This window comes from Saccostrea echinata, unplaced genomic scaffold, assembly GCF_033153115.1.
Source record: "Saccostrea echinata isolate AGI-Se365-2 ecotype Australia unplaced genomic scaffold, CSIRO_AGI_Sech_v1 ptg000012l, whole genome shotgun sequence".
Classification (NCBI taxonomy): Eukaryota; Metazoa; Mollusca; class Bivalvia; order Ostreida; family Ostreidae; genus Saccostrea; species Saccostrea echinata.
Window position 1 is genome coordinate 15,414,351 of NW_026889761.1, and position 27,474 is coordinate 15,441,824.

Sequence of the window (27,474 nt, forward strand, 5' to 3'; positions counted from 1 at the left end):
GTATATATATAAAAATAAAGACTGATATATATATATATATATATATATATATATATATATATATATATATATATATATATATATATATATATATATATATATATATATATATATATATATATATCTTTTCTCACTCAATAAAATTAAGATGGAGGTTAATACTTTCATTTTTCTTTGCATATCATAATATTTCAATCCTTGATTTACCCAAACATATTTTTAAAAACTCGTCCTATAAACGAAATTGATATAAACTAACAAAAAGTGTACGTAAAAAAGAATCCTTCAAAAAATCATGACTTAACAAATTACAAGAAATTCATACAGTAGACTTCCTCATTAATTGTTGATTGACAATGCAAGTTCTTTTTCAAACATAGATGCCATAGAATTAATTGGAACAATAGTGATCTTTCATGCAGGACAAAATCAATGTAGAACAAAATATTTTTTTAAATATTCGATTCGCGTACCTCATGGAATTGATTTTTAACATTCCAGCAATAATTCTTTCTTAAGAACAGATGGTAGTTGTAATTGATGGATTTTTGAATAGATATCACCCGATGTATCTTTTAAACATTGCAAAACTCTAAATCGTATAAATTTACACGTTAGAGTCTTCAAAGATGGAGGACTCGATGACATCAGAATTAGAGTCTCATAAATCTGTGGATAATCTGAGAAAACCTGTAAATCTTCTTGCTGCTTCCATTCTTTTAACTCGCACTCAAAGACCAAAGCACCTGCCTTTAAAAGTAAGCCAAATATTCGTACATCTTGAAGCGTTGAAGGATTGTGCAAAAATTTAGATAGCGGTGTCACACCATAAATGTTTGCGGCATTTACATCTGCTCCATAGAGAAGCAACTGATGTACTGACTCGTAACAATTAGTCTTACAGGCCAAGATTAGAGGGGTATTTCCAAACACGTGAACTGCGTTCGCATTAGCCCCTTTTCTCAGAAGAGATGTGATGATTTTGCTGTGTCCGTGAAGAGCAGCCACATGAAGTGGGTGTAAAAAAGTCATATCAGGTAAATTAACGTTTACAGTGGGAGAACTTAAAATAACATCTACTAGTTTACAATTTCCGGAATCAGCCGCGTGCCAAAGTGAAGAACACTGCCGGATGTCTTGTAGATTCACGTCAAACCCTGCTTTCACGAGGATGCTTGCTATTTCTACATCTCCACGGACTAGACAAGGATACATGCATGTGTTCTGCAGAAAGAAGGAGTTAATCAATTCTTTTGTAGCCCCGGGCCATTTACGCATTCTGTTAACATCTGCACCCCAGTCCACAAGAAATTGGACAACTTCTTTTTGTCGGGCTGCCACTGCAACGTCAAGCAGAGCGTAGCCATTATTGTCACTAGTTGCATACAACTCTTGAAAAGTAAAATCAACATTCAAACCACTTTTTAACTCTTTTTCAATAGCATCTATATCGCCCTCTTGGAGTATGCGATTGAGCTGTTTTTCATTCATGTTGATAAATTAGCGTCGTAATTCCTAAGGACATTTCTAACTTTAAACACTAAAGAGCTCCAAATGAAAGTCGGGCTCAGATACTGTTTTCCTTATTTTGTTATTTGATGTGTTTCATCACCATTTCCCCCATAATGTGTCATAACAGTGATACTGACAAAAATTAAGAGTAAAAGATCATGTTTTATGTTCTAAACCTCGAAAAAAAAATTATTGATAAAGAATATTGACCGGGTTCGGTGTACACACTACTAATATAACGTCAACAGTAAACTTTTTCAAAAAAGAATCTATTTTGTAAGTTGTACAGCAAAAATTTAACAAAAAGAGATCACAAGAATGGTTCCAACAAAGGTAAACTTAAAAAATCGACATTACATGTATTTCTTTTACTGATTGTGTTCTCTTCTCTGCATTGTTCAACTCTCTGTAACCACAGAGTAGCATGGACAGGAGTTCGAAATTATTTAAGATAATGACATTTACTCGGTTGACTAAGCAATGAGCTATGCGTTAGTACATTAGTATTGATTTTGATGGACCCCCAATACATAGCTCATGGTTTGGTAGATAGAGTGAATTTCATTACTATTTACTTTGTTAATAAAATTTCAAACTTTAACATGTTGGTATGGATTATTAATGGCCCGTTTGAGATATAAATTTACAGTGCAAGAAAGTGAAAGAAATAGGAAAAATAGCTGTTAATATTGTAAATCTGCGTTAAAATACATAAAAAGCAAAACATTTTGGTAAACAAATGGTTGGATTCAGAATTGAACCCGAGAACACTGCATAACGTGTACTACTAAATACTAGTCGCCCTAATCAATAAGCTATCCAGCCTCTAGGGTGATTTCCACAGTCTATATACATGTAGTCCAAACCACTCCATTCGGCCCTCAGGGTCGACACTAACATGGACCGGTGGCCCGAGTCCACCAAAAAATTGGAAGGTCCACCAAATGTTCTGGACTAGGTGGACCGTCGGTCCACTTAAAATTAAATCACCGTATTGAAAAATACACAGTAAAATTCCGTTTTTTCTATAAATCGACATCCGTAAATCAAACGATTAATTCATCCATACTTGTATTTTACAATAAATATAAATGGTAAAATTTGTTTTAGCTAAATATTTAGCTGAATATATATTTTACATGTAATATTGATGACTACAATAACAATATCATTGAGACGCAAGAACATTCAACGCGGACCTTGAAAAAGAAACACATAAAATTCGTGCCAAATTAGTCAGTCTGTCCTTTGTTTATTTAATGCACAGAAAGGTGTGAAAATGTACACTGGGTAACAGGAAATCACTTCACGCTTGAACGCACACTGATGGCCAGGTCTGGAGATGACAGCTGCATTTATGCATTGTTTATTTTTTAGATCTTCAAACAGGCATGATTTATATTTTATGAACACATTATCTGCAGTTTCTTTTTTTCTGCTATACATTAAATCACAAAAAAGAAGCAAATTATTTGAATAAATTATAATTTAAAAAATAATAAATAAATACACATACTTTTGTCGTTTTGCATCGTAGTAAAAATTGTTCTAGCCATAGATACCAGGGTACATAAAAATTCACTTGTTCATATGTTCAGCTTAATTATTGGGATTTTAAATTTTATCTACCGTTGGAAGCATAATAAATGCTAGTTTTTACCATGATTGTAAATAAATGATATTAAAATAACAAATTGTTTGAAGATATAGATTGTGTTCTTTTTTAAAAATAATATTGAAAATATATTAAAGAATATTGCTGAAAAACTCCTGACCAATTGATTTGTTTCAGTTAACTGGTTTAACTTATACTTTATTAGTCTGACTGGACTGGGTACATAAGTTAGTTTCAAGCCTTGTGTAATCAATTCAAACATTTATGAAGGTCCACCATAATTTGAGAAGGTCCACCAATAATTTTTGACAAGTGGACCTGCGGTCCACCAAGGTAAAAAAGTTAGTGTCGAACCCTGCTCCTTAAATTGTCTTTGCCTATGAAGACAAAGAACCCAGATTCTTTTGGCCCCTGGATAATCTATGTTTTCCATGCTTTTTTCACGATTTTGATATAATATATACCAGGAAAATGCCAGAACGGGTGCCATTTATGAACAGATGAAAAGTGGAAAATTCACCACCCTCATCTGATTTTGATTTTCGATACTTGCAAATCAAATTAAATGTCAAACTTTCAACTTATCAACAGCACAATGCTTCTAGTTCTCACCAATATCACTTAAAAGAAAATATCACTCCACATTTTGATACAGCTAGGTCTCACGAGATTTCAGAATGCACGAAATCAATGTAGACCTTGACAGTTAGATAAAATGTTTTCACCAGACACTTTATATTAAAAGGAACAATAGTGGTAAGTACTAGAAGTATTTTGTACTGTCGATAAGGTGTGATTTAAACATTTACTTTGGTTCACATATATCGAAAAATTGACCAGAGAATGCAGCCTCTGATTTGAAGGCAATGAATTTCCACTTTTCATAATGGCACCGGTTCTGATGCTTTCCATGTTTTTTTGGCACGTAAAATATCAAAATCATGAAAAACGTCTGGAAAATGTCAGATTTTTCAGACTAGCCCCTGGAAGGACTTTCACCTGCAAGTCAAAGAGTTGTAAGTGTACAAATTGTTAAAAGGAATGGACAAAATCTAACATTCAATGTACTGGGGTATACTGTATGTAACAGTGGAGGAAAAAAATGCAACGACCAGGCCAGGATTCGAACCCAGGCCCCCTGAATCTCCATTCAGGTGCTCTTAGACTACCAACTGAGCTTTCTGGCCACCGGCAATTGAACCCGTCTAACCACCACATTCATCCCTCCTTAAAGGTCTTCGACCCTCGAAGACACCAACCCAGGCTCTTCCCTGGCAAGTCTTTCACCTGTCACTTTCAGGGCATGGCATGACACCAAATGTAACGGGAGAGGAGAAAAATGCAACAGACCAGACTGGGATTCGAATCCAGGTGCCCTCAATCTCCAGTCAGTAGCTCTACCAACTGAGCTATCTGGCCATCGGGGATTGAACCTGTCTACATGTATATTATGTCAATTTAATTAAAAATATCAAATGAAATCTGTCCATCGTTTTGCACAGTAAATTTATATGACATTTGGGCAGGGGCACCTTGCGATGCTTATTTTTCTTATAATAAAAAAATTATACCCATACCTAATAATTCAATTTTAGGTAGGGGGTATATTTTTTTATTATAAAAGAAATAAGTAATGTCAGGTGCCTGTGCATTTGGGATATTATATCCCAAACAGGGAAATCCCCATTTGGGCGTTTGGTCCCAACCTGTAAAATTTTTTTCATATAAAAAGGGACAATTTCCCCCCCCCCCCCCCCCCATCTTGTTGCATTTATTGTTACTTTAATAATTTTTAAAATTCCCAGATTGCTATTTCTTTTGTAAGAATAATGTACTTACAAAAGTTATCTCTAATAAAGTAGAATGAATTAATATTATAAAAAGGGAAAAAAAATTCCTGTCTGTACCAAAACTGTTATTATGCATGTCATGTTATTCTCTATATTTTAAAAATTCCTGATTGCAGTTCATTTGACATTGTAGCACCTTTCTAACGTTGATGATGCTTTGTGGGGACTGAGTACACTGGAGAGAACACGGAGACTTGGGCAGCAAACTTATCAACGAGCACTGAAAAATCATGCTGCATGGACAGAGCAAAGGGAACAGGGACAAACAATGTATCCAATTTATAAGGAGAGGGGAGCATGCCCAATTTGTGGCGTAATTCCTCTTTTTTTTCTATAATTTAGTATCAAATCTTGAAAACAAATGTATTCTTTAAATATAATATGTCACAGTGGCTATTTATTTGAATACATGTACTTGTATTAAGGTTTTTGTACTTAAAATAATGCATGCATATTGTGACTTTCCTCTAACATTTTAGAAGTCTGTGGAACCCAATATAGAGCTGGAGTCAGCTTTCTCTGATGTGATGATGATGATGTCTCACATGTCTCAAATCTGTCAGGTAAATTATTAAAAAAAAATTTACCATCTCGACTGAGTTTTAAGCGATCCCCAAGTGTCGCTCTACTCTGCAGGCGACACAAAAATATGTACATGTAAATGGTAGGCTACACAAAACTCAAATTTAATTTTTAAAAAAATTATGTGTGTTTGTTATAATCCAGTCCTCTAGCAATTATACACAGAGAATAAACAACTATATTTCACGATTTTCAAGTTGATGTTTTATGTCAGCTGTGTAAGTAGTCTTAATGTTTTCCTTATTTTTTGGTAGACCTTTTATCTTAATTCATCATAAACACTGGCATTCGATCTTCATAGTTACGGTACCTTTTCTCAAATTTGTTACTCTGATGGAAACTATCAATGCATACATATCACAATCATTTTGGTAAACACACGACCTAACCTTTTGATGAAAGCACTGTCTTGAAAAGGTAAACAGTTGCCAGTGTCTCAGTGTCCATAACATAATGAACATGCTTCGTTGAAGTCATAGATATACCGGTAGTATTTTTAGCTAAATTTAATGAAGCTATGTTTGATTTCTAATCTTGAAGTTGAGGGTACAAACAAAAGAGTGACTTCACATGTGGGTTTTAATTAAGAGACCCTTCAAAAATGACATTCATCAAATTTCTTGAGCTACAGCAAATCAGTATCATATGTTGAATATGTTTTACTTTGAAAACTTTTAATGCATTTCAGAGATATTATTGTGCAACTGATGGAGAACCTCAGACAAAACATGATAAAAAACACTGTCGGAGATACCATGGTACACAACTTATAAACAAGATGAACAGTCGGAAGGTAAGACCAGGGTCTAGATCTACAGATACATACAATTATTAAATGTGGTGTTCATGATTTTTTAATATATTCAAGTCAATTGACCAATTGATTGGTGGTAAGAAAAACTTCCCCTATATAACCAGTCTATTCTTTTTTCATCAGGTGAATTCATTAAATAAAGAGGTGCACCTGTTGGAAAGTGAGCAGCCCACATCAGTTGATACTTGTCACAGAGAAAGATCAAAATCCTGCCGACATGCTACATTTGATATTTCTGCTTCTTTACCACAATCCAGAAAAGCCAAGCATGTCAGATTCTCTCCAGGAGAGACAGTTGAAGTCCATTTTTGTGCTTGATACATGCTATTTTTGGATGGTCTGATAACATATTTCAAAGTTTTTTGAAATTTTATTTGTTTTTTGAAGAATTTTATCCTATACTGATGGGAAAAAATAATCTCATTTAATAAGTGCAATTAATACGAAAAGTGCTTTCAAATTAAGATGCCCATATACATATACATATACCACTTGTTTTATATGTTAAAACAATATTTTTAATCAGAGAAAATATTAAGTTCAATCAATTGTATAACCTGATGGATATTTGAAATGCAATATTTTCTCAGGAATTCATATAATTTAAAAATTGCTCAGTTTTGAATAGAATATCTGTGAAATTGCTACACTACATTTATCTCCATGATGCTCTATCTTGCCAATTTCAAAATCTTAACCAGCACAAGTCTTCCAATTTTTTGTGTGTGCGTTTTATTCACATAGTTTTCATGAGTGATCTGCATTTTACCGGTACTTGCTCAATGAAAGAACAGCCAGTCTGCAGTAATACTGCTGACTGAAATTAAATTTTGCACTGCCAAAACATTTTAATGCAATAAGGGTACATCACTGTATGCTTTCTTGTTCTTACACTTTGATTAATTTTACCTGAACCTTTTTTGTATAAATTTGTTACAAATGTGTTTTTCTAGTCAATAAAGTTTGATATTCTAAATTATTTGTCTGTCTTACTATATGGATCAGTAACCTGTTTGGCATATGATGATTCAGATGCTTAACTTGTGCACACATCACATTTATATCAATTGACCTACATGTTGTATTCAGCCCATCATGTGGACAGCACATGATGTGAGGGAAAATCAGTTATATTCAAGGTATTTGAAAACAAAGGGCCCATGGGCCACAATGCTCACCTGAGTCGCTAAAGCCCTTCTGTTCATCAGATTTTTTCCACATACACTGTATATTCTAATGTAGAATTTTGATCACCTTTTGTAGCCCCACCTACCCCCTGGGGTCATGATATGAAGAAACTTAAATCTTCATTACCTGAGGATGCTTTAATATATGACCAATCATGGCTTTGCTGCTCTTGGGAATTTTTTTCCCTATATATTCCTATGTTAAACTTTGATTGCCCATTGTGGCTCTAACCATACCTCCAGGGATCATGTGAACAAACTTGAATTTACACTACCTGAGAATGCTCAAGTATAAATATAACTGATCATGGCTTTGCTGTTCTCAAGAAGAATTTTCCTTGATGTCCCCATATAAACTTTGATAGCCAATAGTGGCCCCACCCTACCCCGTGTGGTTCTGACACTTGAATCTACACCATGTCAGGAAGCTTTCCAATAAGATTAATCTTTTCTGGCCATGTGGTTCTTAGGAAGCTTTTTAAATGACCCCACCCAATTTTCACTATGTCTTAATTATCTCCCCTTGGAAGATGTTTTAACAAACTTGAATCTCCTTTACCCAAGGATACTCTCTGCAAGTTTGGTTGAAATAGGCCCAGTGGTTCTGGAGAAGAAGATGAAATTGCAAAAAAGTTTAGATGACAACAATGACCGACAAGTTTTGATCAGAAAAGTTCACTTGAGCTTTCAGCTCAAATGCACAAAAAGTCTAAATTTTCAACTAACCTTGTTGGGGTATAATTGGCAAGCTTGCAAGAAAGTGAGGTGGAGGCTGTGTTCATTTTCCTTTATAGTATCAGGTTTTAGATTGGGTATTGTAAAACATGTCTGTTTACTCACATGTGCATCTTTTTGTTATTTGGGAGGAACCCGGGAAACCTTGAATTTACTTTAAAAAGGTTGAAGGTAAGTGTTAATCCAAGAATTACATTTTAAAAAAAAAAGTTGTACAGCATACATAGCATTAAATTGGGTTAAAATCAAAAAACACAATTGGATTGCTTTTTTGATCAATAGGTTATCTTAATTCTTTTGTTCAAAATAGGTTTCTGTGCAATGGCTTTTAAATGGTGTGGGTTGACATATAGATCTAGGTGTACCAATGGGCAAGTCCAATAGGCAGAGTTGCCTGAAATTGCATTCAGTATTGTACAATACAAGGACATGTATGTAACTTCTACTTGTTGCTAGAAAGTTTTTTTTTTGTGTGTGTGGAAGAAAATGAAACAAGATGTGTTTGTGAAACACTGTTGCCACCATATGGCAGCCAACAGCAAAGGTAAAAGTTTTTCAAATGCAAGTCAAACTCCAAAGTCAAGAGATCAAAAATGTTGGAACCCAAGGGAAGGTCTTGTCACAAGGAATACATGTGTAAATATGAAAGCCCTAACTATTCCAAAGTTATGGCCAAGGTTAAAGTTTTTCAAAAGTAGGTCCAACTCCAGGGTCAAGGTCAAAATTAATGATACCTGAGGGAAGGTCTTGTCAAAAAGAATACACTGTATCTTTAAGCTCCAAGTATACACACAAAATACAACATCAGGTTATAATTTCTTCTTTTATTATCCTGTGTCACAACATTAAGCAGAATGCAATATGACATCTTGTAAAGCAAACAGCTGGAATGAAACAAGCCAATCAATGTATAAATAAAACTAATTAACAGAAAAATCACAATAAACAATATATTGTATCTGCATATTTCCCAGAAGGCATGATTTAATTTTATACTCAGATTCCCTAAGATCTGCTAACTATTTCATTTTTGTGTCAAACTTATGTAATACAATGTAGTAAAGTCTTCACATTCTAAATGCTTAAATTACATGTCTAAATGTTTCCCCAAAAAACAAAATGTTTTGATATGATTCAAAATTTACACTAAACTGATGATAAAATAATCAGAAATGAATATACTTATTAAACAAGAACATGGAACACATTTATTTAATTGGAATGTTGGCTGATAAGCTTCAATTTAAACATACTCAGTCCTTATATCCATAATCACTCTTATAACTACAGTATCATACATATCTCATCTTCCTTCTGAAAGAGAAAAAAATATTGAAAACAAAAACTATTGTACCCACATACATATCTTTCAAAAATTAGACAAGTTTGCTGAGATATGCATGTAAGTAGAATGTTGGATTGCAAATATATGTAATTGTTTGTAAATATGATTTTGTTCTTTATATCTTAAGATACAAAACAAATATTGTAAAAGTAAAACAAATACAACTTCTTTGTTCACAGACATGTATTGCTGAGATGAAATTATTACTCCCTGGCAATTAAATAATTGTGCATTACTTAATTATCTAACAGGTTATAAGGAATGCATTTAAGTTTTTTGGAGAAGTTAAACAAAGGCATTGCAATATCTTGAAACAGCTACAAATAAGTTTTAATTTGGTTATTAACTTCCTATATGTGAAAATTTTAACTATATATGTGAAAATTTTAACTAGGTGTGAGCTTCATTATTCACAAGCTGTGGATGTATAAATATACATGTAAAATACCCATTTGTAGACAGGATGTGCACTACACTGTATATCTATAGAGTTGGTACATGTGTATGTGTAATGTTGACAATTGACACTCTATAGTCATAATAAATGTATTTAAAATTTTGTTGAAGTACACATCCAGTTTGGCACTGTGTTTTAAGATATCAAAATGAACATTTCTTGACTATTATAAAGTACCTTGATAGCAACCAAAAGGATTTTTTCTGGTTTCAGTGCCTTGATAAAAACCAAATAAAAATATTTAAGGCTTCAGTGTCATGACATTAACAAAAGGGAACATTTCTACATTTGTTATTTTCAATATAAACCATTAGGAACATTTCTTGCTTTCAATGCCACTTGAAATCATTAATTTCTGGCCAATTACCGGTAATATCACATGCAATTTAAGAGCTATATCTTCATGAATACATTTTTCTTGAAGTGAAACATCATATATACATACACAAATAAAAACTGGAGAGAGAAAAAAATGAGCAAAAGCACTAACACTTTAAGGAATAAATTAATACCTAGCTATCACTAGGGAACACAAAAAGCCTAACAAGGGACAAAAATTATGTCAACAATAATTTTTTTTAACATAAATTTTTAAACAATATTTTCCATATCAATGACGCTTAATACAGAGGATCACTTTCACACATTCAAAAATGATGCAACCAATTTCCCAGACTCCTCTTTATAAACATCACAGTAATAAACGAGAAAACATTCACAGTCTGAGAAAAAAAAAAAATCCATTCCCATCTCAATACATAACAGTGTATGACTTCTTCTTAATTGCAAAATAATGGCATTCTTTGTATCTTTGTTCATGACAAGCAAAAAAGGTAAAACAATACTTTACATGTAGTGCAATCATTTTAACAAATTGTATATTGCACCTAGGTGACGTTAAACTATAATGATTATGATTTCATGAGCAAGCAAATAAGAGACAGGTTAACTTGATGTGTTAATAGTAAGACTCCATGCACTTAGATGTGAGTTCAGATGGTCCTCAAAGGCGTAAATTGCTGTAGAATAAGCCTGTCACTCTCAGAATACAGATATGTATACGAATTAATATTAAAGCACCAAAATCATGAGCATTCATTTACATGTAAAATTTTGTGTGAAATCTTTGGGTATGACATACAAACTGTGTTGGTTACTTAGCTTATGCTTGTTTCTGGAAACAATTGATATGGGCACAATTAATTTTATCTCACAAATGGTCAAGGATACAGAAAAGAAACAAAAAAATATTACTTAAATGTCTGACTTAAATAACAGTGATTAACAAAATTTATCAAGTTAATATACATGCATGTACATGTATATCTTAAGGTAAGTCAGTTTCACAACCAGCATATACAATATATCTTTAATGCCTCATGCAAAATATTTCTTAATGTTTAAATAAGAATGAAATGAAGATCAAATAATTGTGAATGATACATATATTTTTCCCCTTGCTCATTTTAACCATCTGGTATTAAACCATTCTACTTGAAAAATTTTTGGACATCAAATGTTCATTTAATTTTTCAAATAATGTTTCTTTAATCAATTAATTAAGAATAACACACACAAAAAAATTCTGAATAACATTTTAGTCCAATTCTAAATGACTGAATAGAAAACAATCTTAACATATCGCAATAACACAGTAAAAATGAACACTATTTGTATAACACAATTAAACTCAAAATCTAAACAAAAATGCACCAATATCACCATTGCGTTTATAACATGTAAAATATTACTTCCAGCTTAACATTTACGTCCGAAGTTGCTCATTTCAGGGGACATAATCCATATACTGATAAAGTAGCACAACCCTTGGAAATAAAGGTATCACATTTTTAAAGGAATTCTCTGACAAGACTTTAAAATGCTCGTTTAACAGGGAGACATGCTACCTACTCTACCAAATATAAGAAACCTACCATGAACTACAATGCATAATGAATGTGAAATATATACCTTCATAAGGCTCCAAAAATATCTACCACTAAAATAAAAATAAGAATCACATGATATGATATACTATCACCTATGGTTTATCACAATGAATTAATCATAAATTTGGTCAACATGGTGCATTTCTGAGAAAAAAAAAGTTGTACAATTTATACATGTAAAAAAATCAGCTACATGACATACCTAAAACTGATAACAACCATGGATATTGGATACCCATTTTCAAATTCTAAATGCATTTTTTAATTTTTTCTATTCGAAATGCATTTAAAAATATACAAAGAAGATATCTGTTAAAGGTGCTTGGACACAGATTTGAAGTTAATATTCTCTCAAATTTGTGGCTTAATATCATGACTTATATGTTTTTATAGCATTTCACATGGAAATAAAATAAAAAAACTTATTTTATCTGGAAATGATTGAAACTACAAATTTCGGGACGCGTTTGATTGACACATCTATGCACTTCACAAAGTAAACTATATCCTTACTACTTAAGAAAAGTAGAAAAATATTAAACTATAATCCAGAAAATAAAGAGTAGAAATGAGAGACAGCAAAACCAACTCACCGGTATTGTCAGTCTGTGCTCAGAGTTTAACAAATTGAACACACCCATGAAACATAGACTGTTTCTGTAAACAGGGCACGAGCTCTGTTATTGTTAATGTTTACGTTTCACTGGGTGTGTTCGATTTGTTAAACTCTGCACACATCACTGAGCACAAACTGACAATACTGGTGAGTTGGTTTTGCTTTCTTACATTTCTACTCTGAATTTTCTGGATTATAGTTTGAATATATTTCATTAATACACAACAAAAATTTTACTTTTCTTAAGTATTAAGGATAAAGTTCGCTTTATGAAAGTGCTAGGATGTATCAATCAAACGCGTCCCGAAATTTGTACTTTCAATAATTTCCAGATAAAATAAGTTTTTTATTTTATTTACATCTGAAATGCTATAACAACATATAAGTCATGATATTATACCAAAAACTTGAGAAAATCTTAACTTCAAATCTGTGTCCAAGCACCTTTAAGATTATAGCAATACCTAATAATTTTGACTTATAAAACTTAAATTTTTAAAAATTAACCCCTAAAGAACTAGAGTGTATTACAAAATTTTAATAAAATTTATCCTGCGAAGTGTGCAGCATAATGGGTTTGATCAGGAAATACTAGTGGTTTTCCACATGATAAATCTGACCATGGTGAACCTTCCAGACACTTTATTTGAAGTTGCAAGCAAAAATAATGTGTTTAAAGAAAAAAAAAATTGCTGTAAGGAATACTTGAACACTAAAGGTAAATCTTTAAAATTTCACAATCATTCAGATTAAAATTATGCATAAACTGGAAAATATTTGGTTTACAGCTACAAAATAATCACAGATTGAAAATCAGAACATCAAATGATGTGTTATTATTGTTAAACAATTGATTTCCTTATATGTCTGGCATATATACTTTTCATTAAACTTAAAGATTCTTTACATAAACATGAAAATCATATGTTATTCTTGTAGAAAGTCTGTTCAGTGGCATGCAGTGGGTGTGTTTGATTGGTATTCTTGAAGACAGCTATCACACTTGAGTGCTCAGCTGAGAGACAGCTCTTATTAGTGCATTGTTCTCCAACTGAAGCTTCTGTGCTTCATCATCCATATCTTCAAGATCCTGAAATTAAAATCAAGAAATTTATATTAAAGACAAAAATTCCCTTTCAATATTCACATCTTTCTTAATAGAATTATTATATTTAGTAACCCCCAGAAGTGATATGTATTTATAAATGAAACTTATAATACATGTGTAATAAATTGTGGATAAGAGTTAATTTAAAAAAAAATACATATATACACATTTGTATTTATGTTACTACTGTACGAGTAATATTTTCCAGATTTTTAAAGTACATCCCAATTATCAATAATTGGAATACCTAAGGTGAAGGTAAAATCATATGCTAGTATATAAAATTTCAGGATGAAATTAAATCAAATGACATTTAATTTTTCTTTTTACATGCAAGTGAGAAGGGCATGTAACAAACTTAACAATCTGATCCAACAAGCTAATTCCATTCAAATTAACCAAAATAAACGCCAAGATTTAAAAGGGAAAATAATATACACAAAACATACTCACAACACTAAATAGACATGTTTATCCACAAAATATTTAACATATTATGGATGCAAAATACCACTAAAAAGTAACTAATATATAATCTTGAACTACAAGTTGCTGAAATCAAAGAAGAAAAACATCCAAAACAATAAACTACAACTGTAACCTATATACCTTGACATGTCAATTCTCCTAGAGTAATATAAAACAAGAAACAAATCAATATTAAACACTGACTACCAGGTGATTTATTTTGACTGAATTCGATTTTAAACATCAGCTCACCATATACGTGTACAAAAATTATCATACACATGTTATGACAATATATTTTCTTTGTCCATTTTTATAATGCATTAAATGATGCTCAAATATTAAGCTTTTATTTCTGGTACTGAAAATTAATTGGTTTCAAGATTTTCCCTAGCTATGTTAATTTCAATCACTTTGAAAGATTACTAAGATATTTCATAGGTATTCTATTTTCCCCATTTAAGATATTCGACAGGTAAGCCCCCCCCCCCCCCCCCCCCCACACACACACACACTGCACAGATATTTACTGACTTTGTAAGATATTCCACAGTTATGTTATTTCACCCTGCAAGATCTTCCACATGTAAGTTAACTCTTACCTTATTAAGAAGGTACACCTCTCTCTCCAGCTCTGCTATTCGTCTGTCTTTATCTTCCAACAGTTCCTTCATCTTTCTATTTTCCTCTTGTTCTTTCTCAAGCATCTACCATTGCAAATAGAAATCACTTATTCAAGCATCTACCCTTACAAAAACAAATGCCTGAAATGTATGATTTGTTAAATGTAACATTAGTTTCTCAGCATGATAACATTTCACCAAAAATTCAGCATCTTTAAATGAAGCACAACTTATTAAAAGTAAAAGCAATGATACTGGATATGCAACAATTCAAGTGCATCATTCTGTGAATCAAAGGAAAGCATTTCTAAGCCACTGACCAAATTTCAAACCACTTGGGATCTTCAAAATTGATGAAGTAACTCTGACAGAAAAAAGATATTCTTTGTAACCATATTTCCATGCTTTGTTTCATTTCACTTTTGTGTAGGAAAAAGTATTTTTCAAAACTGATTACCAGAGTTAAGCCATTTTTTTTTTAAATACAATGACATTACTTTGAATGAAGTGTGCCACATTGAATAAAATACAGTTAATTGAAATGAAAGCAAAAAGATTCAAAATTAGGTTTCAACTGTTTGTGTTCGTCAGCTATCATTAACTTGCTGATGCATGACCAGTATTCATTATTTAAAACAAAACAGTAATCTATTTTTAACTTACATTAAATGATAAGATTACAATAAAAGACAGAGCCTTTTGACATTTTGAGGGAATAAATGTCATCTGAATCAATTCAGGTACATGTACTCAAATTAATACTATCCATTTTTGGTACTGTTAACCCAGCAGGCAAGTAACAATTACAGTGTAGAAACCATAGCAATTAAGTACATTAATATTGTAGGAGAAAATCAGGGTTATCATGATTTTCGTTAACTTACATTGTAAGTTATCCCGTGGGAACCTCTACATAGTGCTTTACCTTTTTGAGATTGACTTTTTCAGCATCTTCCCTCGTTGTTGGAGCAGCTACACTGCGGAACTGACTCTGAAATGGACTCTCCTTACGGAATCTATCCCCAAAATTTCGGTAGCCTTTAGAAATAAAACCTGTGGTGGAATTTGTTTCTGTTTCGCTGGGTTTTCTATCGTATTTAGAGATAATGGAAGATATTCCTGTACCAGTACTGGCTGGTTCCCTCTCCTGATTTAACACGTCGGGACTGCGCCACTTATATCGGTTCAGTATTGAGGAGGGGGAAGAGGAATTGGAGGAATATGACGGTGAAGTCTTTGTTTCATTTTCACTTGTGTTGGGTGAAAAATTTCTGAAAGACTTGGGTATTTCTGGATGGTTTGTAGACCTGCCAAAGAACTGGCCTTGTCCCATCTTTGGACTAGCATTTTGATTGGAGGACTCAATGGAGTCAGACTTTCCGATGAGAGTAAGATTGGTTTCTGATTGGCTTACGGTGCTGTCATAATCCTGGTTATCTTCTAGGTCCGCCTCCAAATCTGATGGGCTGAAAATAAACATTAAGGATTCAAAATGCAATCAATATAATCAAATATTTGTTTCTTTAAGGCCTTACACATGTTACATTGTAAAATAATCAATACAAGCAAGGAATTCATTGTTCATAAAATCAACAAGCATATAAAATATAGTTTATCTGGAATATAGACTTTATTCTTACCTTTTGTTTGATCTTCTGGAAGAGAATGGTCTTGGTACTCTACTCTGTTAAAGGAAATTAAGTGGTCAATATTAAAGTCCACCATCAAAATAAAACTATCAGCATACTTCAATTCTAGCCTCAAACAATATCTATTACAAATAAAATGTCTTCTTTTTTCAAATAAAACAGAATTTAAAAATTAAAAAAGAAAATGATTACTATTGATAATTCGAAGTAAATACATCTACTTCTCTAGATCTTAGATATTGAGTTAAAAAATCTTTAAGACATACTCTATAAAATCATTTTATCATACTTTGTTCTTTGTAGAACCTTACCAGTGTGCCAAATACAAGTAACTTTTACCTCTGATGGAGTTTGGGGATTATCTGCATCGATGACTTCATTATATGATGTATTCTTCTTCGCCTCCAATAACTCCTCATCATCTTCATCATCAAGGGAATCCCCTGTACTCTAGAAATAGCAATTTTTAATCAGCTACATGTATCATCTATTTCTGAACTATTATTAAACTTCTGTCAATATAAAGCAACTGAAACATTTCTTACTTTTTTTTTTAAATAGACACAAAATTCCAAAGATAAGTTGTTAAATATATAATTGTATTGTCTTTTTGACACAAAACACCTGGAAATCAATCATTTACTTCATATAATCACACATTTGATTTGTCTTATAAAGTACATACAGCATGCACAATCAAACCACTTTTAATTCATTAGCATTGACTCAATGCAGCTTAAATGTATTATAACAATTTACACATCTTTCAAAATCTCATGGATTCTTCTAAATTTCAAATCCATTTCCTGTGTACATGTATTATTACATAGTACACAAAACTTCCAAACTGACAGGAATGTGTAATATGAAATATTAATGTATAACACGAAGCATCATCATTCACCAGTACATGTATATTGATTCAGTTAGTTTACAGGACCATATCCCATGAAACCAAAAGGGTTCTATGATAGATATGATCACTTACCAACACGTTTCCAGACAGATGCTTAAAAAGTATACCTTACTGCTTATACAAGGGGCATTTCAAAAGTTCTGGCAACTGGTATATAAAATTTTAACTACGTTACGGATTAAAATGACTCTGATATCACTGTAAAGCTTAGGCAAATATGCATTAGTAGTGACGTCATTTTACATTCAAAATGAAGTATAGGTCTGCTAAAATGACGTCATAATTAGGCATACTCTGTATACTGGGCGTAAAAATGACTGATAAGGAGAACAATTTTTTTGTTGAGCAAAGAGCGTATTGCAAAATTCGCTCATTGCATGGCTTTACGGACACAGAAATAATAGCCGATTTAGATGTAGTATATAGAGAGCATGCTAGCTCTTTCATATCGAGCAATAGCAAGATGGGTAGTTCAATTTAAAAAGGGTAGAAAATCAATTGAAGATGACCCCCGTTCGGGGCGTCCAGTTTGTGCATATGGCGAAAAAGAAATCGTCGCTGTTCAAAATACGATAGCTGATGATGCTAGATATACAGTTGAGGAAATATCAGACTTAACTAACATTAATTCGTCAGCAGTTTTTCGTATTTAAAGGAAAACTTAAAGCTTAGGAAAGTCTGTGTTAGATGGGTGCCGCATCTTCTCTCAGAAGAGCAAAAGTGCATCCGGGTAGAAATGGCTTCACATTTACTAACAATTTATGAAGATTGTGACCAAAGGCGAATAAATGAGATTGTAACTGGTGATGAAACATGGATATATTTTTTTGAACCGGAAACTAAGCTCAATAATAAAGTTTGGATCAGTGAAAATGATACAAGGCCTCAAATTGCACACAGAAACCGGTCTGTCTGGAGAGTAATGTACACCTTAGTTTTTGATTCTAAAGGCCCTGTTGCTCAAGTTCTGGTTTCAGAACACAGCAGTGTTACTGGTCAATTTTATGCAGAGAATGTCTTGTCTAAGGTTGTAGAGCACTATAAAACGACCCGACCAACAACCAGTACTAGAGGAATAAAGCTCCTCCATGACAACGCTTCTGCCCATAGATCAGAGGTAGTAACCAAATATTTAAAGGAAAATGGTATTGCCATTTTACCACATCCACCCTACAGTCCTGACCTAGCTCCATGCGATTTTTGGTTGAATGCCGTTATCAAAGAAGCCCTCCGAGGACGGCGATTTGAAAGTCGTCAAGCAGTCGGAAGTGCCGTATTCCAGTGTATGAAGCATATACCGAAAGAGAACTATAGGGCAGAATTTTCCACGTGGATTTCAAGACTGAAAAAAGTGTGTCCAGGTCAACGGAGACTATTTTGAGGGATTGATATAGTTTAATTTATGATAATGACGCTCATTAATTTACTGCACACCAGTTGCCAGAACTTTTGAAATGCCCCTCGTACTTGTGAATATTTGCACAGTTGCAATATTAAACTTTTAAATGGTTTTAAAAATCATTGGTAAGTGGTAACTTGAATTCATGTCAACCAAATATAACATAACTGTATATTTGTGACTATGCTGATTACTATGCATACTGTTTACTTTATATATTGGAATCATCTGACAAACAGCAGGCATACAGGGCTCGACATTAACCCTTGTCCGCTTGCCAGGTACCAGTGAAAAAAAATTACGGACAAGTGAATATTGCTGGGCACTTGTCCGATTGGACAAGTGCATTTTTATGTAAAGGAGTCTCTAAATAATAATAAGAACGACTGTGAAAGATAATCGGTAGTTTCAAGACGGAAGCTGTACATAAAAACCAGACTTCGATCCCGATAGGGATCGCTACTAATTGAGTTCACATTGATTCGGGATCGAAGTTCACTAATTGCATACTACTGAAAAGGCATGGAACTTAAGAACTTAACGAAGTTTTGTTCACTTGTGGACATTTATGTTGTCAGGACAGAAAGCCTCGATAAAATTTCGTTTTATGTGTTTGTTGTAAATATCAATAACATCACGAATCAATCAAGCACATGTCATGTGTAATGGACTTTATTTTAGTTTTCAACTTGACAGTATTAGATCTTTATTGAAAAATTTTCGGACAAGTGAAGTTGAAGTTCGGACAAGTGAATGTCTTGGTCACTTGTCCGAATAGACAAGTAAGAAAAAAAGTTAATGTCGAGCCCTGGCATAGGCACTTGAAGCATGAATAACATACTTCTTTTCATATCCCCCCCCCCCCCCTTCACCTAACTAATAAAATATAAGGAGTCTACAGTTTTCTCGAAAATATGTGATTTCTCTGTCAATTCCATCTGTATGTCATTCTGTGAAAATTGTTTTGCACTTTTATTCAGGTTTAAAATTTGACCATATACGGTATAATAAAAATACACAAGGTAAGAAACAAAAATTCAAAACAAACCGGGGGGTTCCCCACTTCCAGGCTGACTTCCAAGGTACTAACACAGTTACATATCATATTTTTGCAAGCACTATGTCAGGGAGATGTTTTCCTCTTAGTCTCTCTATAAACCTTAACCCCATCTTTAGTGTTTTAAATGTTGTAATCATGCAGACAGTCTGTTAAACTGACACATAAAATGTTCTCCATTGATAGTGTTAGAGGAGGGTCTGAGGTACGCCAATCTGTTTCACTTATCTGATTAGTCAAATAATTTTAAACTGTATTATGTCAATCAATCAGATGAAGCGAAACAAAGTGATAACACCAAAACCTCCTGTATCACTGCAATCGGTAATCCTCGACTGACTCTGCTCCTCACAAACCTCGGATGTAATTGGTTGAGGAATATGCATCAAATCGATACATTTCTCTGCTGGAAACTGCCTTGTATCTCATTCATATTTCGCTCTGCATATAGTTCTTCAAAAAAGTTTTTTTTACTATTGTATATTGGTTTTGATTACCTTATTTTAGTAGTCTTTGAAAGCAAAAACATAGTGTTGGGCGTGCCACAAAGTAACTCATATTTCAAAGGTATAACATTTGGAGGAATTTCAAATAAGATCACATGACTGTATCAGCAAAATGGAAGAACACCGTTTACTCCGAGGTTAGTGTGTGAGGTATGAGCCACCCGAGGAGCTCCAAGTGGTATCACTGTCAATGGAGAAAATGTTATTTGTCTGTTTAATAAACTGTCTGATTACAGCACATAAAACACTAAGGATGGTGTCTAGGCTAGCGTGACATACCAATTTTTGAGAGTCAGAAACTGATGGAGAATTCACATCACACATATTTTTGAGAACATAAAGACGCCTATATATTTAATGTTCTTTGAAAGGGGTATGAAAAGGTGTACGTTATCCATGTTTTATCCTTAGGTTCTTGTGGGCCATGTAAACCAAGTAATGTGCGGAAATAAACACTGCCATAAACAACTCCTGTTATGACAAAACATACCTCTGTTGAGGGAAGGTTGACTACACCTGTACTGCGCCTCTTCTCCCTCAGTTTACGTTTATCTTTAGGGAGTTTTCCTTTATGCAGGTGGTTGGGTCGTCTTTTGTCTCGGGCTCGAGATGCTGCTGTTGATCGGGAGGGGGACTCGTGCTCGGGAATGACATCACCACCCCCGTCTCCGTTACGAGGGGATTCCCGATCGTATCCGTCCCCAATTTTTGGCATCAGGGCCCGAGCACGCCTTACCCTGCTCTGCCGTGAGCTTATCTCATAGTCTTCGATGTCCAAACTTTCTTGACTAACAGAACTCGACGCCATCTTTTAAAAAATAAATAACAAATTGCGCGAAATATCTATTAAATATCCGCCATTTGAGAGTCCTTGTCCACTTGTATGCAACATCGGTAAAGCTGACACTCTTCTATAAAAATGTACAGTCTTTTGTCAATTATCACAACTACCCAAGCCGTTAATATCACCTAATCATATTTTTGAATGTGTATTACAGCACCGACAGTATCAATACACATTAGCCTCGTTCTGGCACCTTAATCGACAGTTACGTCATCTCTGAATTTTCACTTTCGTTTTGACTTGACCAAATAAAAATTAAAATACTGAAAGTACTGAAAAGCTGTTAGCCATGTACAAACGAAATCATTTGTTTGGAATGTTGATATTAAAGTACTTTAGAGTTCATTACAAATGGGATCATTTTTTTACTCTACATACTCATATATTTTCCACAGTGCCATAAAATATCCCGCAATAGTATTGTTGCATGGAATTTCAAATGTTTTAAGTCGTATGTAATGCCTTAACAGCGATAACCATAATCAACTAATTGATACCCGTTGTAGTGGATTGATATTATCTAAGGGAAGTAACTCTGAATGTGTATTGTGTGTAAGAGTTGTGTGCAAGAGTTATGTTTCTTAGTGAGTAAGTGACCCAGAACAGGAAAAAAAGCATTGTTATTACATTGTGCAGGACCAGAAGTTCAAGACATTTTTTATACATTGAATGAAGTGCAAGCGGGTGACAATGACAATGTGTCCACAGATGCAGTGAAAACATTAGATAAACATTTTGAAAACAAAGTAAATCTGCCGTATGAACGTTATGTTTTTCGAAAAATAACACAAACCGAGAATGAAACAGTAGAACAGTTTATTACGAAATTGAGACAACAGGCAGTGTATTGTGATTTTGCAAATCAGGATGAGCAAATTCGGAATCAAGTATTTGAAAAGTGTAGGTCTCACAAAATTAGAGCTAAGTTGTTAGAGAAAGGAAAAGATTTGACTTATTTAGAACAATTGAGGACAATAGCAGCTACATATGAAATGACTGAAGTACAGGCTAGACATATGGACACTGAAATTGTGGCGTCAGTTAACAGAATTCAGGGACATCGTGAAAAAACTGACAAACAGAAACAAAGATTTCAGGACAAAAAGCCAGGTAATTAGTGTTTTCGTTGTGGACGAGATGGTCATTTCGCCAAAGATGTATCGTGTCCCTCGAGGAATAAAGAGTCTAGAAAATGTGGAAAAGTTGGACACTTTATGAAATGTTGTTTAACGAAGCAGAAATCAGGAAAAGGGGCTTCAAGCAGACGAAGCAAAGGGGGGAAAATTCACACAGTGGATTATTCTGAACTGGATTCTGACTCTGATGTGTACGCATTCAGTCTTAAAACAGGGAACAAGTTGTCGGACAAAGTGACAGTCAGCCTTGGAGGAAATCCCGTGGAGTTCGTCATTGACAGTGGGGCGTCAGCAAATATTATAGATAAAGAACTTTGAGAATCTCTGAAGAAGAAACGTATTAAGTGTCAGTCAGAGAAGTGCGAGAAAAAGCTCTTTGTTTACAGTTCTACGGAACCCTTAAAATTACTTGGTAGATTCAGAACGCAGGCATAAATTTAAGAAACTGGTAACAGCAGAGAAGAAGAATTCTATGTACTGGATGGTAAAGGACCGGCATTACTAGGCAAGGACACTGCTTTGAATTTAGGAGTTTTGAAACTTGGAGTCAACACAGTTCAGCCAACTGACATTGTTCATGAATATTCCGAGTGTTTTCAAAGAATAGGAAAACTAAAAGACTTTAAGTTGAAATTACATATTGATAAGAATGTGAAACCAGTAGCACAAGCTATGTACAGAATTCCATACAGTTTGAGGGATAAAGTAGGAGAACAGTTGGATGAACTCGAGTCTCAGGATATCATTGAAAGAGTTAATGATCCTACACCGTGGGTCAGTCCAGTCATTATCGTACCTAAACCCAGTGGTGACATTAGATTGTGTGTCGACATGAGACAGGCCAATGCTGCCATAATTCGTGAACGGCATCCTATTCCAACAGTGGATGACATACTCTACATGGTGAATGGTAGCCAAGTTTTTAGTAAGTTTGACCTTAGAAGTGGATACCATCAAATTGAGCTGGAAGAGTCGTCAAGGGAGATCACTACATTCGTTACATACAAAGGTCTCTACAGATATAAAAGACTGATGTTTGGCATTTCATCAGCTCCAGAGAAATTTCAGCAAGTGATTTCACAAGTGTTTCATGACTGTGAAGGAGTACAGAATATTTCAGACGATATTGTTATTTATGGTAGGGACAAAGCAGAACATGATGAGCGACTTCGCAAAGGCTTACAGAGACTCAAGGATAAAGGATTGACACTAAATCTTAACAAGTGTGAATTTAGGATGAATAAAATAACATTCATGGGACATGTCTTGTCAAAGAATGGTATAGTACCTACTAGTGAAAGGATCAAGTCATTACTCAACGCTAAAGAGCCAACAAATGGATCTGAAGTGAAAAGTTTCCTCATACTTGTAAACTTTAGTGCTCGTTATATACCAAATCTCGCTACTGTGGCAGAACCACTCAGAAGATTGACAAAGAAAAATGTGGAGTTTGTCTGGACAGCTGAACAGAAGAAAAGTTTGACACTTTAAAGAGTTGTTTGTCAAATGTGAGAACTTTGGGGCATTACAGATTAGATGCAGAAAAAACTCAGTTAGTGACAGATGCTAGCAATGTAGGCCTTGGTGCTGTCCTACTTCAAGTTAACAAGGGTGAAACACGGGTCATCAGTTATGCTAGTCGTACATTGTCAGCGGCCGAACACAATTATTCGACAATAGAGAAAGAAGCTTTGGCAGTTGTATGGGCATGCGAGAAGTTCCATATCTATCTATACGGGGTTGATTTTGAATTAATCACAGACTACAAGCCATTGGAAGTGCTTTATGGGAGAAAATCCAGACCTAATGCAAGAATTGAACGATGGCTATTAAAACTTATGGCTTACAACTTCAAAGTGCGGTATTCACCTAGGCATCAGAATATCGCAGATGCATTATCACGTTTGGTGGACAAGACACCTATAGAAAACAGTAATTCATGGAACCCTGAGCAATATCTGAAATTTATTGCAAGGGAGGCAACTCCTCAGGCACGGTCCACTCATAAAGTAGAAGAAGCTTCAAGGAGGGATGAAGAACTTATTAGAATTCGGAATTTTATCAAGGAGGGGAAGTGGGAGAAGTTATGTGTTGATTATTACCCATTTCGAGATGAACTTTGTTGTATTGGATACGTGGTGTTACGTGGATCCAGAATAGTGGTTCCGAGAAATCTGAGGAAGCAGTGAGTACAGGGTCATTTAGGGATTGTTGGAACAAAACAGCAGTTAAGAACTAAAGTTTGGTGGCCTGGTATGGATAAGGAAGTGGAGAAGTATGTGAAATCGTGTCATGGATGTCAGATTAACAGTGCATTTCCGAATCCAGAACCAATCAGTCCAACACCCTTTCCAACAGGACCATGGCAAGAATTGGCAATTGACATTCTTGGACCGTTAACATCTGGACAGTATGTGTTAGTTGTTGTTGACTATTACAGCCGATACTATGAGATTGAAATTACCAAGGATATTACAAGTGAGAAAATCATTGATATACTGGAGGGAATGTTTTGTCAACATGGACTTCCTCTACAAATAACTTCAGACAATGGACCTCAATTCATATCTAAGTTATTCAAGGACTATTTGACAGATAACTGTATCAAGCACCGAGCAGTTACACCATTACATCCATCAGCAAACGGGGAGGTAGAGAGACAAAACAGATCATTGATGAAAAGAATTCGGATAGCACAAGCAGAGTCTAAGAATTGGAAGACAGAAGTCCGCAAATATCTATTTGCATACAGAACGACTCCTCATAATACAACAGGAGTACCACCTGCAGAATTGATGTTCCGTCGTAAACTGAGAACAAAGCTACTGCAAGTAGAAAATCTACAAGAAAATGTTTATGATGAGGGAGTGCGTGATAAGGATGTGTATTCCAAATACAAAAACAAGCTTTATATCGACAAGAAACGTGGTGCAGTGGATTGTGATTTAGAGCCAGGAGACTCGGTCCTAATGAAGAAAGCAGTCAAGGATAAAATGGATACGCCGTATCATGCTGAGCCGTATAAACTTGTACAGAAAACGGGAAACAGTTGTGTCGTAAAATCATCGGAGGGAGTTTTAGTTAAGCGAAATAGTGAATTTGTTAGAAAATATCAGGAACCGGAAAGTGCATCTGATATTCCAGAGACTCCTAGTGAACCGAGTGTTGAGTCTACAGATAACAGTGACGATGTTCCGTCTTCTGCTCCAGTAACTCCGAAACTGAGAAGGTCGACCCGTATTAGGAAATTACCGCAACGTTTGGAGGACTTTGAAATGTGAAACTTATTTCCGTGCGAATGTGATTGATTGTAAGTTCTCTATATCTAAGACTGTATATTGTAAATGTTTTCTAACAATATTTTGGACAGTAATTTCTTTCCAGTAATTCATTTTATTTTTGAGAATTCTAAAAGTTTATTCTAGAAAAGAGGGTATTGTAGTGGATTGATATTATCTAAGGGAAGTAACTCTGAATGTGTATTGTGTGTAAGAGTTTGTGTGCAAGAGTTATGTTTCTTAGTGTTGGTCATGTGTCAGTGTGTATTAGCATGGGTAGTGCGTGCAGTCAGGAGATCGGTGTGGAAGCATGTAACGTTATGTTGATGTAAGCTGTTATGCCTGTTACATGTAATAAAGTTTGGAAAACGGATTAAATTCGAGTATTCTTCAACAATAGTGAAAGAAGAGCATGGAGAGTTATGCTATGTCAATTATCAAATAGCTTCACCAGTTTCATCACAATATATTTACATTCAACATGTATTTTGTTTATAAAATATGAGGAAAGCTACGACTTCAAAAGCCCATAACACGGACAGGAGGTCAAAAGGTTAAAGTATGCGTTTTATTTTGACGTCACAAACGTTTAACGCCGTGGAAGTGCAATATCATAAGCGAAAATCAAATTTCACGCTCACATTGAACAGAAGCTGTTGCAATGGCTCTTCAATTAAATGTAACTTACCCGAAGGATAATACAGGGATTTTGAAATATAAATCACATTCACAGTCAAGGCAAGGAGTTAAAAATGTAAATGTAAGCATTGAATCATTACTTTTTGAAAGATATAGTCTCATAACTGTAACGGTGTGTGCAAACAAATTTTCATAACGCGCTGATGCGCGTTACACAATTTGTTTGCACACACCGTTGCAGTTATGAGACTGTATCTTTCAAAAAATAATGATTCAATGCTTAAATAAGAAGAAAACTATATTATGATTTCTTTTGCGACGACAAGAAACTGTTGAAACAAGTTAAATGGGATTGTCTAGAAGTAGAACATGGGAAGGGACCATGTGATAGTCTAGGTGCCACAGTCAAAAGATCTGCTGATCGCCATTAAGTAAAACCCCTGTCACACCTGGACTGCGTCCTCACGGCGATTGCACGGCGTCCATAAAAAATGCAAAACGCCGAGGTGAGCGCAGTAGAGTCTCCTACAGCGCCGTGACAACGCGGCGAGATCTCCACTGAACGCAGTAGGGTCGCGTAGAGTCTCCTAGAACGCCAGGGGACGGCGCGCACTTTGGGCATGCACAAAGTACGCGCCGTGTGATCGCCATCTGATAAGAACGCAGTAGAAACGTAGTATGATCGCCGTAGCAGCGCGGTGAGATCTCCAACAACGCAGTGGGAGCTCCGTACGCACGTCGTGAAGACGCACATGATCGCAGCATGAACGCAGTGATAGTAGACTGCGCTTCCACGGAGACCTCGCGGAGTCCTTGGAGACGTCACGGCGTTTCTATCGCGCTTTACGGCGCTTCTAATGAGATTAATTGTCTTGTGATTTTTTGACTGCGATTACACAGCGACAACAAGGAGTTGTCACTGCGATCATTGCGCTCCCTTGGCGTTTCTACCGCGTACGTTGGCGATCACAATGCGCTTTCACGGCGTTGTTAGAGCGTTGTCAGCCAGCTCACAAAACGAGAGCAATGGCCTCATATTTGATCAGCAATAATTCTAACGTATTTGTTGCACTCCTGGCCAGGAGCATGGGAGTAGAATTGGGAAGTAAAAATTACACCAGAACCTGTTCTGTTGTTTCAGTGGAGTTGCGATGGAATTACTTAAATTTTATAACAACTTTTCATTTAT

At 34.7% G+C, this 27,474-nt stretch overlaps 4 protein-coding genes across 6 annotated transcripts; 2 read left to right on the top strand and 2 right to left on the bottom strand.

Moving 5' to 3' along the window:
* Positions 1-212: 212 nt before the first annotated feature.
* On the bottom strand, positions 213-1,491 carry LOC133185063 (ankyrin-1-like). The gene has a single exon (XM_061320124.1). It carries the CDS (start codon positions 1,489-1,491, stop codon positions 490-492), a length of 1,002 nt encoding a protein of 333 aa, XP_061176108.1. The 3' UTR covers positions 213-489.
* Positions 1,492-1,750: 259 nt separating this feature from the next.
* LOC133186005 (uncharacterized) lies at positions 1,751-7,329 on the top strand. Its single transcript, XM_061321287.1, has 5 exons — positions 1,751-1,845; positions 5,111-5,290; positions 5,457-5,540; positions 6,248-6,352; positions 6,497-7,329. Exons 1-5 carry the CDS (start codon positions 1,831-1,833, stop codon positions 6,689-6,691), a joined length of 579 nt encoding a protein of 192 aa, XP_061177271.1. The 5' UTR covers positions 1,751-1,830; the 3' UTR covers positions 6,692-7,329.
* A 1,775-nt stretch (positions 7,330-9,104) lies between these two features.
* On the bottom strand, positions 9,105-21,375 carry LOC133185419 (PRKC apoptosis WT1 regulator protein-like). Of its 3 annotated transcripts, XM_061320610.1 has the most exons (7): positions 20,879-21,374; positions 16,850-16,960; positions 16,502-16,545; positions 15,787-16,327; positions 14,841-14,945; positions 14,380-14,397; positions 13,686-13,752 (listed from the first exon to the last, which is right to left on the bottom strand). In XM_061320610.1, the coding sequence occupies exons 1-6, from the start codon at positions 21,194-21,196 to the stop codon at positions 14,389-14,391; spliced, it is 1,128 nt and encodes a 375-aa protein (XP_061176594.1). In that variant the 5' UTR covers positions 21,197-21,374; the 3' UTR covers positions 13,686-13,752; positions 14,380-14,388. The 3 variants fall into 3 exon arrangements, with proteins under 3 accessions (XP_061176592.1, XP_061176593.1, XP_061176594.1); XM_061320608.1 differs by lacking the exon at positions 14,380-14,397 and having other exon boundaries at positions 9,105-13,752; positions 14,823-14,945; positions 20,879-21,375; XM_061320609.1 differs by lacking the exon at positions 14,380-14,397 and having other exon boundaries at positions 9,105-13,752.
* Positions 21,376-24,623: 3,248 nt separating this feature from the next.
* LOC133185065 (uncharacterized protein K02A2.6-like) lies at positions 24,624-25,649 on the top strand. Its single transcript, XM_061320125.1, has one exon. The coding sequence runs from the start codon at positions 24,624-24,626 to the stop codon at positions 25,647-25,649; it is 1,026 nt and encodes a 341-aa protein (XP_061176109.1).
* Positions 25,650-27,474: the final 1,825 nt, after the last annotated feature.